This window comes from Heterocephalus glaber, unplaced genomic scaffold, assembly GCF_053883595.1.
Source record: "Heterocephalus glaber isolate CG9 unplaced genomic scaffold, H.glaber_assembly_v1.0 deba00001600, whole genome shotgun sequence".
Lineage (NCBI taxonomy): Eukaryota > Metazoa > Chordata > Mammalia > Rodentia > Bathyergidae > Heterocephalus > Heterocephalus glaber.
The window spans coordinates 13,395,384-13,415,230 of NW_028258372.1; the positions used below are offsets into that span (position 1 = coordinate 13,395,384).

Below are 19,847 nucleotides of genomic sequence, written 5' to 3' on the forward strand. Positions count from 1 at the left end.
CAACAAAACAGACCTGTTGATGAATAATATCAGGAAAGTCTTAACAGAGAGTTTCCACCATGGAACTCTCTCCCAGGTTTTTATGCTTGCATGGCTGAACAAGGAGGAATGTGATCAGCTACGCATCTGGTGGAGGAGATCCTTCTCCAGGACCTCAAATTGCCCTGGCTCTGGGAGGAACCCTCACACCTCATTTGCTTCTCTACATCCTGGGTAATCCTGCAGTTGCTTTTCCTGGGTGGTGATCTGAGCAGCCTGGGGGACGGTCAGAGGCACTTACCAGTGGACACGCTGGCTGAGGTTGGGGGGCTCCGTGCTTGCTCTTTTAGTGCCACCACATTGACAATGTACTCCTCCCCAGGTTTTAATCCTGTCTGGTTAAAGGAGGTGACATCGCTGGGGAGCTGGGCAATCACTCCTCCTTCATTGTTCTGGAGAGTGAGGAACAGCAGAGAAAGCAAAAGAGAAAAGCAAGACAGAACAAGAGTGAGATAAAGGTACAGAGCACTGATTGTGAACTGGAAATACAAATGAGGGCTGTGTCTGTTCCCTCCACACTAACAGCTGAGTGGATGGGCCAGCCACAACTCTATGCAGCTTAGTAAGAACTGATTTTCAAGAATGTTTCTTTGGCTTCTCCTGAGTTTTCTGAGTTTGCCAAAAAAAATCAGTCATGAGGAGATGCAGATTAGCTCTTGCCAAAGACTAAATGTTTGGTGGTTATAGTTAGCACCCATCATTTTTTTTAATACTTATTGTGATGAGTATGCCCTGGGCTATTGAGAAGAGTACAATTGTGTGTTTATGTGTGTAAACATCTTTATATGCACACACAACATATTTCAAACAAAGACATTCTCAATTTTTTTTTATGAGCTGGAGCTTTCACTTTGCCAGACCTGGAGTTTGTCAAGGTGTTACCCTGGGTGCAAATCTGTCATTGTCTTGTTTCCCCTTATCCAGATGAGTTAAGACTCAGAGACACAACCATGAAATACAAAGAAAGGAAAAAGAAGCAGAGAACAGAGACTGCTACAAAGGAGAGAAGAAAGAGATGAACTAGTAGAAGAAGTAATGAGAAATAGCAACTTGATGTGGAGTCCAGGCTGTATCCTCTGCTTGCCTGCCTGTGTCTGTCTGTCTGTCTGTCTTATATTTATCATCTATATTTTAATCATACATTTTTTATATGTGTTTTTGGAAAGAGAGGAGGCAAATAAGTCCTTTTTGTCACGATCCTTCTTCCTTCTTCTTTGTTTGCTATGTCATCCAGAATATCCTGTATCGAATTTATAGCTATACTCTTGTTAATCAGTATGATAAATGCCCCCCAGTGACTTCAACCCTCAGGTCACAATAGTTATCCATGTGGCCGTATATTTGATCTCGGTACACCACGGGCAGCACTGTTCTCATTTAGAGGTTTACATATTGTATGCAAAACAAAACAAGAGAGCCTGGCATAATTCCTTCTGCCTTAGTAGCAAGGTGACATGATTCTTTCTGCCTTGCTATAAACCCAGTTGCTTGCCATTTGTCTTGGTCACTGTAACTCAGACGAGATGTGCAGTGACTGGTGGTATAGCACACCTCTTTAGGTGTATTTAGCGTGCCATGATATGACGACAGCCATGTAAGAGAATGAGGTATCTCAGTATAGTGGACAGAGCCCAGAACAAGAAGCTGAAACTAAGGATTTTCTCTGAAGCCTGGTGCCAAGTAGGTGTATGATACCATTTAAGTTCTCTGAGTCTTGTTCTCTATAAATTAAATGTAAAATTAAAGGTCTTTTGTAGCTCCAAAAGTCAATATCCCTAAGAGTTTTGGAATAGAAGAACTGGTAAAATCAGTCAAATGTGCCATTTGTCATGAAATCTGATGAATGACTAAAAAAAATGCTGTTTAATGTTGAAGGATGCAGACAGAGGAAAGCAGTGGGACTGAGCTGGCAGTTAGGGAGAATATCAAAGGGTCAACACATCCGGGAAGACTAGAATGGGCAGGAACCTCTTGGCAAGTTAGAAGCACTTTTAGGATGAATAAAATAAAATCTCACTTTAAAGAATAGAGAGGAATCTTAGGATATACTTTTAAACTTATAGACTAGATAGTGTAAATTTAATTAAAGAAACTGTTGCTTAATTAATAGGTTACAGATTCAGTTGAATAATTCAGGAAAACCAAGGTGTGTTTTGTGGTATGTCTGTGACCTTCGGGAACTGGAGCCACGCAGACTGATTTTTCCTGGGTCTTCCTGTCCAGACTGAAGCTGGGGCTGACTATGTGACTGGCTTTATTTGGCTTTGCTTTTTCTTTCTTTTCTTTCTTTCTTTCTTTCTTTCTTTCTTTCTTTCTTTCTTTCTTTCTTTCTTTCTTTCTTTCTTTCTTTCTTTCTTTCTATTTTGAGAAAGAGTGTGGCTAAGTGGCTCTTGCCCAAGCTGGGCTTGAACCTGTGGTCTGTCTGCCTCAGCCTTCCAGACTGATGTGGTTATAGGCAGGTACCACCATTCCTAGCTCCTTTAGCTTTTTTGTGTCTGAAAGAGGAGCCCTAATTTTGAGGGTCTGGTTTTCCCACTCACAAAATGCATGGCTCTGCAGATCCTGGTGCTACCTCAGCAGAGAGCTAGAGCTGGTGGCTGTTTCCCATAGCCCTGCTTATCCAAGGCCCAGGTGCTGTGCTTGGTCTACTCTTGTCAGTCAGTCCTCAGGTCTTTGGGAAAGAAGCTTCTACGCCCAGACACTCAGGAAATGCCCTTTGTGTTATTAATGGCTTGGACAGAGAGATATTGAGTATCCCCTGGGGGCCCCACTCCAAGTTGAGGGTCTGAATTGAGGGTCTCCAAAGAAGGCTCGGGAGTGGCCTAGCAGTTGTTACCTTTGGAATGAAGCTGATCTCCCACCCATCGAAGGAGAAGGAGAAGGGCTCCCACTGCACCTCCACCGTGGTTTCTGTGATGGTCTTGAATCGCAGTCCTTGAGGAGTGGAGAGATCTGGAACACAGCAACGTGGGTGATAGTGTCATAGCTCCTAGCAGGGTTGGAGAGTGTGGCCTGGTGCTTTGTCTTGTGAACTCCTGCACGCTGTGGGTGTGGTGGCATGTAGTGGACAGTCCCAATCCTACTACAAACACAGTGAGTCCCAGGTACAGGACTGGCCCACTGTGATGTGGCTCGGGGCCTCAGTGTTGGTGTGATACATGAGCAAACTTAATAAGCACAGCCATTGTTTTCTGCTTTTTATTTTATAATAGAAAATGTTAATATAAAAATGAGTCATGTTCTCCTTTCCTTACTAATTCTTTCCTTTCCTTTGTAAATCTTGACATTGTATAATAAAGCCTTTTTATCAGAGATCTCAAACACTATCTTTGTAAGCTATACAGGAGTCTTCAGAACAAGATCGTGTCTAAAAGCAGCATTCCCATTTCATGTGCAGGAAGAGGGAGGCAGAGGGAAGGCTGGCTATGGAGAAGCCAACTGCAGAGCAAACACAGGAATATTTTTCTTGATCATCTGATGGGCACTGAAGTAATTTGCTTACCTCACATTATTAAATCTAGGATGGTTGTAATTTTCCATTTCATGTACGCAGGTAAAATAAACGCATACTCAAAGGACAATGGCAGATGCCAGATACTGGTAATTATGTATCCATTTTACTTTCTCCAAATTTCTTTCAGTTGTTTCTTCTTTATTCTCCCTTCTCTTTGCCTCTCATTATTTTTCTGGTCTTAATCTCCCTTTCTCTCTCTGCTCCTCTCAGCCCTTTTCCTCAAACACACACACACACACACACACACACACACAGGTTTAGTGAGGTGGAAGGATGCTTGTACTAATGAAGTTCCAATTACCGGCCCTGAAATGTGATAGTGTGACTTTTCTCAGCTCTCCAGGGAGCATGCTCCCAATTTGGCTTTGCCTCTTATGGGCTGTTCCCATTGGAAGACTGACAGATACTCATCTTTCCTGTCTGGAAGCGTCTTTGTGCTTTTGGGGTCATGGTGGGGCTGATTCTGAACCCATTTGAAGGCCTGTCAGGTGAGTTTACATGATTTTGTCCTTGTCCCCTGGGAGCTTGCCTGTGGGATGCCCTGACTTGGCATAATAAACACCATGGAGATAGAAACCTCATCACTGTGTGTGCACGTGGATCAGAGAGGAGTTGCCTGGGAGTGGGGCCAGACACTGAGGGTGGTGACTCATCCCCGAGCAAGGTGGGAAAAGCAGCAGATGGTGACCCGCCTCCCCACAATCACTGCAGATATTTAGGACTTGCTCTCAGGCACCAGAGGAATTATTTAAAAAAGGGTCAAATATAAACAGAGATAATTACAGGCATATTATTAGAGCCAGCATTCATAGGGGGAGTTTAATATTATAATAAGACATTTGTCACCTGAAAAACAAGGGGACAAGATGACTCCTTAGTCCTGTCCCTTCTGTTAGTCCCTGTCCTTGCCTTGTTTGAAGCCCAGTTCAAGTCCTTGGGCCTCCATGAAGCTTTCACAGCCGATTCTTTGTACTTTGACCTTTTCGTTTCCCGCACTTTAGGCATTTGTTATCGAAATACCACCTTGTCATTTGAGACCTACATGAAATGGGCTCAAATCTTTTATCCCTTACCTGATGATTTATGCACCCACGGCCTTCATCATAAGGAATTTCATCATAAGGCTTGATGTTTTCATGGTCATACTTCTTGTTTCAGTTTTTTGTTACTGCTAAAATCTCTTTATCATTTGGGCCTTGCCGCCTTTGGATATTCTCGTTCCAGTACTTAATCAGACAGACACCCTTTTCCTTGATATCCCCAGAAGACATCTCACATTAGGCACACAGGCATTTGTGAGCATGTAGATTTTTCATTAGATTTGGGGTGACAAGGAATAGCATGGTACTCAGACTACTAGCAATTTTTCTCACCTAAACTCTTTAGCATGGTTTTTGAAATTCCAGAGTAATACAGGCTTACTGTGGCAATTTAAGAATTCAGAAGTATATAAAGAAAAAATAACAGTGCTTTCATATCTCCTATTAAATGTTAATAATTGGTAAGTAATCTTTTCCATTTTTCTAAGCTTATATTAAACATATATAAAATACCAATCAATATACACTTACAGGAGTATTTCTCTGATGTGAATAAAAACTGTCCATTTCTTACGGAGATCAGCTTAGCTTGTTCTGGGTTCCTCTTTCCTCTCTCTTCCAACGAATCTTTCTCAATTATGTTCTAGAACTTCAACTTTTAAAACTAAAATGGATCATCAAGATATTTTCCTAAACAAAAGACTATAAAAATTCATACCACCTCTCTCTCATAAGTGGATGTTGTCAGCTGTGGTTTTAAACAAGATTTTTTTCTCGCTCTGCTATCCACTTACCATCTGTAAAATACCATTTAGCACTTGCTTATTATGCATCCTATTTTGTATCTCCTGGTTTTGAATTCCTAGCTAGGTTCAAAGTCTGTATAAATCTCATACTTTCCTTGACTTTAAAAAAGAGCCCAGCTTACATCAAGTCAGTATCCTGTAATTAAAGTACTTTTTGTACTTTTGGTTCTATAATTTATGGAAGCTGTCTGCCTTTGGAAACTTAATCGAAAGTGGTTTTCTAATGATGTGCCCTTTCCTAGGTGGGCAGGTTTGAGTTCTCTTCCCTTAAGATCAAACCGTTGTAGGGATCCCCGAAGAACTGAGAAAAGACACTGCTATCATGAGTGCCCGTGGTCTCATGGAGGAGAAAAGAAAAGTGAAGTGGGATAGGGGAATGGTACGTACGAGTGGCTGCCCTGGCAGTGATGGGAAGGCTGCGGATGTTGCTAATGACAGCGGAGACGCTGATGTTGTACGTGAGCCCTGGCTCCAGCTCCGTGATGGTGACACCACTCCCATCTCCAGGCACCCGCTGTTGGAGCCGGAGGCCCCCCAGGGCCGTCGGCTGGTAAGAGATCACATATTCCGTCACTGCCATCGGCCCGTCCCATTCCAGCTCAATGGACCTGTCGCTGATACCAGCCACTCGCAAGTCCTCTGGAGGGGCAACTACCGGGAGGCAATGCACAGACAGCATGAGCTCAGAGGATTGCCTTCCCACCCTGGACTTCTCTCCCGCCATGCCACCTCTGTATGCTCTGCTGGGCCCAACGGCTTGAGTGATTTGGAACAGGTTCTCGTATTTTCTGTCCTTATATCCCAGTCTCCACAGGCTACACGTTAGTGTTGTGTTGTTACTGGCTTGTAAAAACTGACTGTCACATTTTCAGGAATTTGGCAAGACTGTTGTTAGATCATGATATTTAAAGAGGAAGTTTTATAAACTTACAATTAAGTAAATTCTATTAAAACACAAGGTAATAAATATTCATGATACAGCACAGTTAAATCATTTAAATACATTTTACTATTGTCTCTATTCTGAAAGTGATTTTTATGTGTTGTATGTCTCAGTATCTCCATATTTGGTGATGTCATGTTGGTGGTTTGAAATTGGTCACAGAGAAAGTATTTACACCATGGAAACCAGCAAATGCTACATATCAAGGCTCTACTTCATTTTTCCTTCAGGGAGCCAGTTGTTAGATATTTTCTAGCACACTATTGGCCACAGTTTTGGTGGTTTAATATGCTACTGTTATCAGATTGCCCAGAGAGCCAATTTCTGCTTTGACAGGTAGAAATACTCATTCCTGGTTATCTTGCAAATTAGAAGGAGCTGAAACAATAAGTCTTACATACTACGACCTGATTAAAGCATTTAGGGTTTTCCCTTTCAAAAGAAGATGGCTTTAAGTTTTAAAAGAAATATGGCTTATGTTAAACTAATTTTCATTAGTCTTGACTTTGGAGATGATGACAAGGAAGCATTTGTGAAAGCTTTGATTTTTGTTCTTGTCTGATTTCTCAGATGCTACTCAGAGTTACCAAGGGTTAAACCACATCAAAATAGCCTTTCATGTATGAGTTCCTTGGGAAGTGAACCTTCATCACAGTGTGGGCATCAAATAATTGAAACTTTAAGACTAATTAGGAGGCTAACTTTGGTCTGTCTGTAATTGGACCTGCTCATAGATTAAGTCAAAGATCAGGCCAATATTTAAATGGTTCTAATTAATTTATACATTTACATGTATGAGTAGGAGAGGCTTTGGTTGGTGAAAGAGTTGTCACTGGGTTAGAATTTCTCCTCTGGGTAATCTCACCCTCTCACTTTGCCAAGTGAGTATGCTCAGGCCAGCTGCGTCTCACGGGACTGGAGAGCACCTGGCTCCTGGCACTCACAAATGAAACCTCATATCCTCGGCAAAGGCAGAAATGAGAAGCCCTTTAAATGATCCCAGACTTGAGGGAGAGAAATTAGCAGAATATATTTGCAATGCAGGATATTTGCTCTGATTGCTTTTGCTCAAAACCATTCGTTGTATAAAACATGTGAGAAAGCAGAATTTATTCTGATTGAAGATGGCAAATATGAACAGAAGCAAAACTTTAAAAATTATTTTAAAAATTTATGAAACGAAAAAGCATAAATGAAATTTAAATAATTAAGCCCTCAAGTGTTATTTTATAAGGTGGTATCATTTATAATTCTGACATTATTAAATCTGTGAACTGCTCTAAGACCTTTAGGTCTGCCTATATAATATGTAGAGTGACTCCTAGATCCAGGGAAGAATTGGTACAGAGTAGCTAACAGTATTTGGCATGATTATACCGAACACTTATTATGTACCAGACACAATGCTAGCGACTTTAACAAGGATCATCTTATTTCAGCCTCTTAGCAACATAATGGGATAGTAATTATTATTACTAATATTTTATCATTGAGGAAACTGGGTCACACAGTGAGCAAATTCAGAAACTAGGGTTTGAACCCAGTCAGAATGACTCTAAAATCTCTTAGCCAATATACAATTCTGGCTTTCAAGTATATAACATTTCAGTCTCTACCATCTAACTATAATTTTCCAGACAGACCATCTACCTATATGTCAAACTATAATTGTAAAAAATCCTCTAATAGCAGCCCTATGAGATGATTTGGATGGATGTAATTGATTATGTCAACTTTACAAAAGAAGAAACTAAGCCCAGTTGAGGATGGGTCAAAAGTCAGGGAGTTGGGCTATAGCAGCACCGATTCTCATACCCAGATGTTCTGTGCTTTGAGTTCTTATTCCTACAATTTATAGAGTAGGTTGTAGATTGCACTAGATGGCTTCCCTTATTTCTACACAGTCCCTCCACATACACACATTAGAAATCATTTGAATGATCTTACAAAATGTGATCTCCAGACTGGTGCTCATCTTAGAGATGAGAAATCTCAAACATTTTTTCTAGTACCTGCTTCTTGTGATTGAACACACTGACTCTGAGTTTCTTTAGCAGGTCTGCTCTGGTCACAGTGACAGAAATGGCCATTTCAAGTCATCAACAACTCTTAGGGCATGTGGGGCAAGTCAGTGTATTCCTTTTTGCTTTTTCCTTCCAGAAGATAAAGTTAATAATGACCACAGAGGGTGAATTAAGCAGAGCATTTTAGAATTTTAAAGCAAAAACAAAATGCAGAAGCTTTTATCTTGTTAACTTGGCGGAGACCTGATTCTGAACAATTGGTGTCATTGACGGTACAGGCACTCTCCCGAGAGGTGGCTCAATGGAGGAGGCTATCACATTTGCCCTGTAAGTCAGCAGTAGCTGTGCACATTGGGTGTCACTAATTCCAATCAAACAAAATGATACTTAACTATAAAGCAAACTGAAACTGAGACTTATGCCATAATTATTGCATCTATGCTGGTGCAAAGCATTCTTAGTCTTACTTTCTTTGAAGTTCCAACTTTGACTTTGGGAAGACCGAAGAGCGGGTTGCTTAAAAAAGAAGAAACTGTGGCTTGAAGAATCAGGGTTGCTTATCTGTGAAGGAGCCACATCATTTACTTTTGAGATTTTCCATCACTTTTGCACTTAGAGGATGAGAGCAGTTGAAATTAGTTCCACAATATGTGTTGCTGCAAAGATAAAGTGGCTTCAGGGACCAAAGCTTGGGTGGGCTGCCCTCCTGACAGAGACGAAACTATGATGCTGAATCTCTGCAGGTCTGACTAAAGTCCAGGGCAGAGCTTTCTGGATTGTTTCAAGTCCCTGCCCTAGTGGTTCCTTCATTCTGCTTACTCACAGGGAGCTATGGTCAGCTCACTGGCCACCTGCCCCTCACCTACACCACTGGGAGCAGATGCAGACAGACAGTTCTGCATGCTTCTTCACCTCATCTCTAACACCTCATTTTTCATCATTTGATAGGACTCAGCTTTCATATCAACAGGTCGCTTCTTTGTGTATGTAGCTTTAATATTTTTATCCCTCAATTCTGTTTTACTTAGCATCTCAGAGAGGATTAAAAACAGCAAGGAGTTGGTAGGAGACCAGGGTTCTCATTCTTACTCTGCAATTAATGAGCTGTCTGGCTTAGGGGAAATCTTTCTGTCTCTCTGGATTGCTGCTTTTAAACCTGTGAAGTGAGAAGCTTGGAGTAGTTTCTTTCTAAGGTCTGCCTTAAGAGCTCATATTCATTTTTCTCTGTTCTATTATCTTTACATGAGAAGAGGATGGAGGCAGAAAGCTTGAGATCTTGTCCCATGGCACACAGTGAACAAAGATCAAGGCTAGGAGCCAAATGTAGTGGCCTTGCTGTCACTCTTATATCGCATTCAAGTCCTGGGGACCCAAGGAGCTTCAGAATGAAATTTACACAATGGGGAGCTATTTTCCATGTCCTTGCCTAAGAGAAAGTGATGACCCACAGGAAGTCTACTCTGTGGTCTCCATGCTTTCTCTTTCCTGAACCTTCTCTCTCTCTCTGCACTCCTGGGGACAATGGGAGGAGCAGCGCTCTCGCGTGTGCACCTGGCCAGAAATGTCAAACAGTGGGCAAATCAGCCCCTTTCCTACAGCCTTTTCACAAAGAGCAAGCAAAGGAGCACTTTAGCTAATGACCTAGATACTTCTCAGGAAGAGACCTGTGGCCTTTGGTTTTAAAGGCAGGCATGAAGAGCAGTTCCTCCTACATTAAGAGGTGGCTCCAGGGTTGCTATAGAAACAGATGGAGATTATGCAACTGTCCTTCCTCACCTGCCCTGGGCACCTATAAAGTAATTTATCAGGGCCTAGAAAAACCTTCCTCTAGCAGCAGAGGTAATGTGTTGGAGGTAACATGTGCTCATAGTTTGGACTCAATCCATCTGTAGTTACTCTAACAGTTGCTCAGTCTTTCCATCATGGGCCTTGTTGGGCCTCATCCACTATGTAGGAACCAGGTTATGCTTCCACCTTTAGTAACTGCCTGGTGACTGAATTTAGGAACACTGAGGCTTAATTTCTGTGTGAACTTTGCTTTGGAACAATTTGGCATAATCTTTGCAGTTTTAGAAAGATGTTCCTATTCATTGAACAAAACCAAGAGGCTAAAGGAAATATCTGAATGTGGAAAATTAGTATAGGAAGAATGAAAAAAAAAACTTCCTAAGTAGTGGATTAGTGTTTTGTTTCCATTTCACAATTGTGACTGGTCTTAGAAGAATTTAAATTGAAGTCATGTGTTGCTATTTGATGGGACTCGCTGTGATACTGAAGGATAGTAGGCCAGTGACACTGGCTTCCCAAGATTTCTCCCTTAGAAAATTCCTAGAATTATTCAATTAGAAGGTTTTAAAATGTTGGTCTGTTGCTATTTCTTATTTTAGAATTTCCCAGTGGGTATTCTGAGCTTTAAATAGAAGGATCAATTACTTAATCTGTACTGTTTAAAGCACAAGTTTACCAGCAATGGTCACTGATTCACCCAGAGAAGATAAGAAATAGTGAAATAATGAAAATAACCCGATTTGAGTGCAAAACATCAGTCCTATTGTGATATTGGTATCCTTCTCGCTGCCAAAGTTAGAGCTCTACCTTAGCACACCCCGTTCCTATCAGTTTCCATAGTGTGGACATATGTGTATGGCGTTGGTTCCTGTTTGTGCTACAGTCATCTGGAACAAAATGAGTCATACCCTTTTAATATTCCGTGCTAGTTAGAATGTTAGTTATTGCTTCCAGTACTTTGTTCCTGTTTACATTACATTTAATTTCTTGCCTACACACATTTTTCTCCATGTGGACACCAGATCATTTTGTAAATTAATAAGATCTTGAAATCTGTAAACTCCAAGATACTCACAGAGCATCACAGCCTAACCATCATCCCTTGAGTGGCATTATAAAGAAGGTGTTCCTGGAACATGGAGACAGGTGAAGGAGTTGTTTTGAGCAGATGCAACTCTTTGGAATCCCTGTGAGCTTGCTACGGGAACAGCCTTGCTAAGGTGGTTCCATGACCTCACTCTCTGGCTGCTATGGCTTGGGTGTGGTTTCAGTGGGTCCCTCATGGCTTCAGAGGTGAAATTTAATTCCTATTATGAATTAAGAGAGTGGAAAAGAAATCTGGTTGTGGTGTTTAGAGGTGAGGGTCCTTGAGAAAGTGATTAGGTTAGATAAAGTCATCAGAGTAGAGTCCCCACAATTGAATACTGGTGGCTTTATAAGAAGATCAGAAGAGATACACACATGTTCCTGGTCTTTTGGCATGTGCTGCCCTGCACTCCCTTGGGACTCTGCCACCAGAAAGCTACCACTAGATATGGCCCCTAAACCCTGGACTTCCAGAACCGTGAGCCAAGATAAACGTCCTTTCTTTATAACTCACCCAGTCTGTAGTTTTGTGTTATTGGCAAAAGAAATAATGGATAATGACCAGCTTCACCCCCTCAAGGACAGGAGGGTGTTGTTATCATTATTGCCAGCACCCACAGTGCTCCCCTTCCTACCTGCTGAGCAGTCAGGGCCCTGGTAGCCCTCTTCACAGACACAGAACCCCTCTTGGCAGGGTCCTTGGCCACTGCAGGCGTTCAGGCACCGCTGCTGCCCGCAGTCCTCACCAATGTAGCCTTCCTGGCATAGACAGGTGCCATTGATACATCTCCCCTTCCCTGAGCAGTCCCCAGGGCACCTCAGCTCCCTGCAGTCCTCGCCCGTGTAGGGCTCTTCACAGACACACTCCCCATCCACGCAGAGCCCCCGGGAGTTGCAGTCTGTTGGGCACCGGAGCTCGGAGCAGTCGTCCCCGCTGTATTCGCTGTCGCAGATGCACTGACCGTCCATGCACACGCCCCGGCTGGAGCAGCCCAGCGGGCAGTAGGGTTCTGAGCAGTTCTTGCCAAACCAGCCTTCATTGCAGATGCAGCCACAGGACTCCAGGCTGAAGTTGCCATGGCCACTGCAGTGAGGGATATAGTCCAGTTGTCCTGGAATGGTCAAGGGGAAGGTCAGAGGGCAGCAGTGGCTTCTCCTATAAATGGTGCCAGGGAGGCGAGGGTAGGGATCTCTACTCATTCTCTGCTCAGATGTGAGTTGCTGAGAGTGACGCTCAGTGTAGCTTGGTATCTATAAACTAACCAATATTTTCACCTAAAGTGGGTTTTCTGTGGCTAGCACAGTGCTAGGGGCAAAGTTGAAGAAAACCTTGTCCCTTGTCTCCAGGAGCTCACCCTCAGGGTGTCTCAGGTTGGGTTTCCTGGAAGTGGACTTTAGATGAAGATTCATGAAAAAGTGACTTACTGGAAAATGTTTGTAGGAAAAACTGGTAGGGAAGAGAGGGAGATGGAGAAGAAAGACAGTCAAGTCAGGCTGCATTATCGAACAAACGCCCAGGGAGAGGAACTTGGGCTCAGTCCTGCAGGTGCTCTGGGCACAGTGCGGGTCACATGTCATTGTGGGTCGAGGGCTGTCCCTGGGGTGCATGAATTCCAAGCTCCCCGTTCTCTACTTGGCAGGCTGTGGGGTTCCAACAGGCCGAGACGAGACTCTGACCAAGATGTCAGCTCTGGAGACAGAAGGCCATGGGAGGGGATGGAATGAGCCCAGGGTTCGTTATGCAAAGGAGGGTCACCTGGGTTACTAACCAGTCCTTCTGCCTCCCCACTGCCATCACTGACTGCTCATTCATCAAAACTCAGCACCTTGGATACTTCAAGGCTTCCTGGACCCTCAGGATCAGTTAGTTACTGTTCAAGAGTTTATGAATGTTTCTGTCCAAGTCCTTATTGTGGTACAGCTACAGTGGTTAATTTATCTGTCTAAATAAACTTATCAAAAATCTCAAACTTGCTGCAGATTTAGCTCAGTGGCACCATGCCTGCCTCGCAAGCGCAAGGTTCTGAGTTCGATCCCTGGTACCGAGTAAATAAATAAAGAAAGAAAGAAACACCATCCCCAACCAACTCAATCTGAGTACCTGCTCAGCATCCTTCCCAGCTCTTGGCCCTGAGGATGTGAAATCTAGTAAGCCCACCTTGCCTCTTCAGGCAGCCCCAGTGGCCTGAAAATATACTTCACTGCTGTTGCTTAACATAGCTCTTCCTTCTAGATTTTTTCCAATCTGCCAGGCATCCTGCCGGAATGCTGGTCAAAAGTCCTTTGCTAGAAGTCACCCTGGAGCTGGGCATGGTGGCACATGCCTCTAATCCCAGCACTCTGAAAGCCTGAGGCAGGAAGATCACAAATTCAAGCCCAGTATTGGCAACTTAGTGAAAAACTTAGTGAGACTCTGTCTCAATTGAAAAAAAAAAAAGCCGCCCTTACTTCTTGAGCAACAAAGAGACCATGTCTATGACTTTTGCTTGTTCTCTGGCTCCATTGAAAAGATGAACTGTGGGCCGGGATGTAGCTCAATGGCACCATGCCTGCCTGGCAAGCACAATGTCCTGGGTTCAATCCTCGGTAAAAAAAAAAAAAAAAAAAAATAGAACTGACCTGTCAGTTTGTCAGTTCTCACTAATGAACAGGAGACTGAAAACTGCACTTCCCTTTCTAGTCTTACACTGTCCGTCTGTGGTGTTGGTTATCAGGGGCAGAAGAAGTGAGAAAAATCCGGGAAACACTTCCTATTGAAAGACTGACATTCATCTTGCTGTGACTCAGGAGAGTGTGCCTGCTATCCTTGGAAGTTGTGGGCCATCCAGGCTGTTAAAACTTCACTTGCTTATACCCCAAGGAAGCCCTGAGATACTGGATCTTGCAGGAGTGAACACTTGCACCTAAGAGAATATGACTAATGCACCTTCCCATCTTAGAGCAGCTCCGCCTTGGCTATGAAAAACTGGGCAGGAAGTTGACTGGGGTTATGATAAGGCAGGGAATAAAACTCCCATCTTACTGGAGAAGGTGGGGACAGATCCTCTGAGACTTTAATGACTATCATTTACTCATATGGGAGAAGGCTGCGACTGAATGAACAGAGCACCTGCATTCCCTAGTCCCTCTGGTTAACATGAATAGATATCAATCCAGCAGCCTGTGAAAGCCAAAGATGAATGAAGACAGACATCAAATTCCCTGCTTACCAGCCAAGTCACTGTGCTGAGCTGATGTACCATGACCTGACTCATCCCCCCAAAATCAGGTTAATGTATTTCAGACTGGCCAAGCAGTGGAGGGAATCCCTGAGCTGAATCCCTGGGGAAGGACTGCATTTGGATCTTACAGACACATTAACTGAGAGCTATGCGTGGGGACACTTTCTTTCTTGGGCTGTGGACAGGGATGCAGGGTGCTGCCCCAGCTCCCTCATTCATCCCCGCCTCTGCCCTCTCCTGCCCTCTCCTTCCCCTCCACCAGCCCTCACACTCTACCTGTGGCGGTGCTTTCCTGGCAGCAATTGGTGGTGCACTGGTCCCGCAGCACTGACACCTCCCTCTCCAGCGTCTCGATCCGGCTCAGCAGCTCCCGTAGCACGTGGCCTGAGCTGGCACATGGGCAGGCCTTTTTGGGGAGGTTGATCTTGTGGGTGAAGGTGACCTGGCTCTCGTGGTCTGAGGTTTGGCCAGTGTACTCTGCCAGAGCCTCGTCTTCTGCACTCACCTCCTGCTCAGCAGAGGCCTCCAGCCCCGAGGAGGAGCAGAGGCTGTCCAGGGGCATGTTAATGTTGTATACATGGTTGAAGACCACGGGCTGCTCTTTGCTGGGTGCGCTGTAGTTGCCAATGCCTCCTTCCTCCTCCACTGCCTGTCTGTGGACCCTTTCTGTGGTCACCTCCAGCTGACACTCCGAGGGCTTGAGCATGGAGCCCAGCAGGATCAGGTTGACGCCAATGAGCATGTTCTTCAGTGCCACTGTTTCCCCAACCATCCCCATCCTCTCCTGTCTGCTTGGGCTCAGTTCAGGAGCAGCTTGCAGTGTGCAGCATGGAGTGGAAAGAACCTGCAAAGAAATGAAGCGACCAGACGAACTCTGAGACCTGCACCATGGCACCGTGGCACCATCCTGCAGAGATCCTCAGGGTGGTGCTGGGGAGCCAGCTGGGAAGGGAGAGTAACTGTCAGAGTCAGAAGGCTTGAGCCTCTGTTCCCTGGAGGACTGGACCCCTGGCAATGGACGATGCTTCTGCTTAAGGGAGAAGCACATGAAGGGGGACTTCATGGAAGGCACATAGCTCCTAGATGACAATTAAGATGATGGGACTGTGGAGCCTTAGTGTCCTTTCCTATCTCTCCAGATATTTATTACAAAGGCACCTCGCCAACCACTTCCAAATAACTTACTCATTACCTCCTTTAAGTTCATCTATTCAATATAAGCTGACTTTAAAACAACCAACCAGGCACATAATATAGTTCCACGTAATTGTGACTGTTAATTATCCATGGGTACATTTGTGATTATCTGGGTCTCTGTGAGCTGAACTTTCTTTTAATCTTCTCATTAATATAGTTCCAGTGCTCCATGATCACAGGGTGCCTTTCTTCCGAGGTCTTGTTTAAATCGCTAAAATAATAAATTAGCTCGTCTGTTGGTTACCTAGTCACCAAGAACCATGGAGTACAATAAATTCACGGTAATAAAAATCAGTTTAACAAAAATTATATTCCCTTTTTATTCCCCATGTAAAAGAGAAAAGAAACCTACAAACTTTGGTCTTTAAGGCAAACTTAGAGCTACCAAGAAAATTAACAACTTAGGGAACAAGTAAGGATTCCTATGAATCTGAGAAGGTAAAAAGTGTCGGCTGATAATAGATTGTGCTATGCACCTCACATACAACCTTAAGTCAGCTCTCTACGCAGCCCTATAGTGGTGTGTTATGATTATGCTCATCTTTCAGTGGAGTAATTTCTGCCTAGAGAGGTGAAGATTTGAATGCAGGCCTGACTGGCCCCCAAACCTGGGCTCTCAATGACGTTCCCAGTACCTTTCTTGAAAAGAGTGTCTAGTTTTCTCTTGTTGCTGATGGAAATTGTGTAAATTTGAGACACTTCCCAGAAATACTAAGATTAGAAAGTTTCGTTTGGGGCTGATTCAATGTTCCTTCCTCGTGAAGCATTCTTCTCTCATCTTTTCCCTCCTGTTCCCTTGTCTGTTCTCCCAAATGCAGGGAGAATTAAATTCCCATGATCCCCCTTCTTTCAGGTCTTACCATGCTACACCAGAGGCTTCCTTTGCCTGCGTTTCCCCACCTGGCCTGCTAGGTCCGTTTAGGTCAGACAGGGTCTTATCTACAGCACGTGGGTGTGTGTCCAGGACAGTGAAAGAGCTCAGTACATAGATTTTGAGTGAATGGAGGGGTAGATATATGAAAGGATGAATAAACAGATGAATTAATGAGTAAATGCTCAGTGAAGTGAGCAAAAGGTTGAATCATTCTCCAATTCATTTAATCCCTCTCCATTGACCCAAGTTATTCACTGTTCTCTTCAATTTCAGCTCTGGGCAATGTCTGAGAGTTGATTGAATTAGGAGTTACCCTGTCTTAGTGACTAGCATAAAAGCATGTTTGTTACTCAGCCCTTATGTGATACACTGGACTGTAGTCTGTTCCTGTTTCCAATGGAGAGGAAGCAAAGCAGACTAGAGCTGTTGAGTCCGTGGGCTCCCGAGTCAGACTGCTCACTCCAAACCACAGGCCTTTCACTGTGCAGCTGTGGGAAGATCACTTATCCTCTCCGCTTCTTTGTTCCCCTATCTATAAAGTGGAGATAATGACCGTGTCTACCTTATAGGGTTGAAGTGGTGACTGTGTTATGATGTACAATCCTTACCCAGTAACTGACATTAAAATAGGTAAATATGGTTTGCAATAATTATTCTGGCTCGTCTATTCAAGGACCACCCTGAAACTGTTGGAACATATGAAATGTCTTATTCATCAGTGGAAATCAGGAAAGCTTAATCCTTAGCATATCCTTGAACAAAGATTGGTGAAGTCCTTAGTATTGTGGGAGGTGGTGATCCACTGGGCACATTCTGAGGAGGTAAAAGTACCTTCACGATAGGTGGAACGATGTGCCTAAACCGAACGAACCTTACAACCCTAAGATCTTCCCGAGTTCCTCTCATCGGGGGCTCTTCTCGCCTTCTCATCTTCAGGGCCCCAGCCATTGCATCCCTGGTGTGTCACTTCTGCTCTCTGTTATCGATGGCTCTGCCATCCCATTTAATCAGAGAAGGTGCCTTGCTGTCTCTCCTGTTGAACTAAAGTCCCTTTATGTGACCCATATTTTTCTTATGGGAATTACAAAATTATTACTACCCCATAGCACTTAATGTAGATTTTGCACATTGTACACACTTGATAAATCAGTGTGAGAATAAATGATGTCAAAAATGAAAGGGAAGACAAGTGACAAGTATATCAAGAGAGGAAAATGTTAAGTCCCAAATAGCGACAAGATTCTAGAGACAAGAAAAGTTACAATTTTATATATAAAAAACATGTAAGTTTTTAGTCAATAAGTAAAGCTAGTGCGAGTCAGTCAATAGTGTGAATTTTGTAACTCTCAAATTATCATTTAAACTTGGGCTTTATTAATTTAAATATAAAATCAAAGATAAATAAGGGTTATTCTGCTCTGTACTACCCTGATGATTGATCACTTCTGGGTGGCTCATATTATTGAAAGGGCTTAAAATCTTGTCATAGGAGAGGGAGAAATTTAGCATTTTGATCCAGAGATGTGAAGACTCAGGAGATGCATTTGTTTCTTTGTCACTTATTCACTGGACAGATGCTTATTGAGTACCTGCTGTATCTCAGCCCTTTGTTCACTGAAGCTACATTCACCTGGATGCAAGGGTGAGGAACAGACAATAAATAAATAAATACCCCAAATACTTATGCAGTGCATACTGTGTGATATCTACTATGTGATAATGTAACATACATTTATATTGCCTCAGTAAGTGGAAAGTGCTATGGAGAAAAATAAAAGACAAAGGGGGCCAAGGAGTTAACTGGGTGTGTGTGGAGGGGTTATGGTGACATTTTATTGAACAAAGTCCGGAAAGGCTTCTCTGATGAGATGAGGGAAGTGGGGCACCAAGCCAGGCAAATGGTCAGGGAAGTGCTACTCAGCCACGGGGAACTGCAAGTGTGAAGGCTGAGGCAGGATGGATCTGGTGGGTCCAGTGACAGTACGGCTGGGGCTAGGTGAGAGCACAGAGAAGCAGTAGGGCCCAGATCACACAGGGCCCTGTCAACTGTGGAAGGACTCTGGCTTTTCTTGTGGACCTATGGCTCCTGTTCTCAAGTGCATTAAACATTTATTGTGATCTACTCCAGTCCTTGAGAAACTCTCGGTCTCAGGAGGAGATGAAAGCACGAGCAAATAGAATGGCAATTCGATGGGATGGTGACCATGACTAACAGAAACCTGAAGGGCTGGCACTGTCCAGCCAGCAGGGAGAAAGACAAAGAGAGGGTGAAGCACTGATCAGTGGCTCTGCCAAGTATTTCTGGCCTGGCTGTCCAAGCGCACAGTAGGTCTGCATTTTCCAGCTCCCTTTTGTTTAGGTGAGACTTGTCAATAGTTTTGGCCAATGAGTTGTGGGAGGAAATGGTGCTTATCACTTCGATTTGGCACATTTGATTGCCAAGGGGACGCTTTCCGGGGCTGTCTCCTTCCCTTGGTGACTGGTTGTGTTCAAGATGGTGGCTGCCTTGTTGGTCTGGGTCCCTGAGTGACTGCAGAGAACAGAGCCCCCCTGCTGAGTCACAGTGGTTGTGCAGTGTGTGAGAGAATCCTTTGGTTTTGGAAGAACAGGCTTTGGGGTGGCTTTTTCTCAGAGCATAATGTATACTACCAGGAGATAAAACTGAAATAGATCTTAGTCGATTACTCTTTAGACTGAGAAAGGAAAATTTCATTATACAAAAAAGAAATTGTATTTCAACGATTGTGAATTTGAATGGCTGTTGAATGCTAAGGGATTGGGGTTTTATATGGTATAAGGTCCCAGAGAGGAAGTTTCCACCAAATGGGGGGACCTGTAAGAAAAGAAATTTTGGCCCAATATAAAGAATACTTTTCTAGTAGTAAGAGGTACTGGTTGTCATCACTGGTAGCAAGTTCTTGTCACTGTGTGTATTCAGACACAAGCCACCACACAGCTTATTGAGAATGCTGAAAAGGGCTTTTCAGGCATCAGAGGGGTCTAAATGGGATGAAAATGAATGTTAAAGTCTCCTCTTCCCTGGTACTTTATGAATTCATGGTCTTGGTGGGCTTTTAAGAATACACCCAATATAATACTATATTAGTTTCCTAAGACTTCCATAACAAATAACTACACGTAGGTGGCTTAAACAACAGCAACATTTTTTCACAGTTCTGGAGGCTAAAAGCCCAAACTCAAGGTGTTTGCCAGATTGGCTTTGGCTCTGAGGGCAATCTATTCCATGCTTCTCTCATGGTTTCTAGAGAGGGTTGGCAATCCTTGGCATCCCTTACCTTTCAGATGCACTGCTGT

The 19,847-nt window shown here is 43.6% G+C and overlaps 1 protein-coding gene and 1 long non-coding RNA gene across 8 annotated transcripts in view; one reads left to right on the forward strand and one right to left on the reverse strand.

Annotated features, from left to right (window-relative positions):
* Positions 1 to 19,847, reverse strand: part of Tnr (tenascin R) — a 434,816-nt gene that overhangs the window by 73,783 nt on the left and 341,186 nt on the right. For 5 of the 7 annotated variants that reach the window (XM_087194348.1, XM_004853393.3, XM_087194345.1 and 2 more), the window contains 5 exons: positions 14,738 to 15,305; positions 11,876 to 12,352; positions 5,787 to 6,050; positions 2,876 to 2,991; positions 281 to 431 (listed from right to left, as the gene is read on the reverse strand). In XM_087194348.1, the coding sequence (XP_087050474.1) occupies positions 281 to 431; positions 2,876 to 2,991; positions 5,787 to 6,050; positions 11,876 to 12,352; positions 14,738 to 15,239 (1,510 nt within the window). In that variant the 5' untranslated portion in view covers positions 15,240 to 15,305. The remainder of the gene's footprint in view (positions 1 to 280; positions 432 to 2,875; positions 2,992 to 5,786; positions 6,051 to 11,875; positions 12,353 to 14,737; positions 15,306 to 19,847) is intronic. The other 2 variants (XM_087194349.1, XM_087194350.1) reach the window with 2 other exon arrangements.
* LOC110350904 (uncharacterized) overlaps positions 1 to 19,847 on the forward strand; it is a 79,080-nt gene that overhangs the window by 30,609 nt on the left and 28,624 nt on the right. The gene's annotated exons all lie outside the window — the stretch shown is intronic.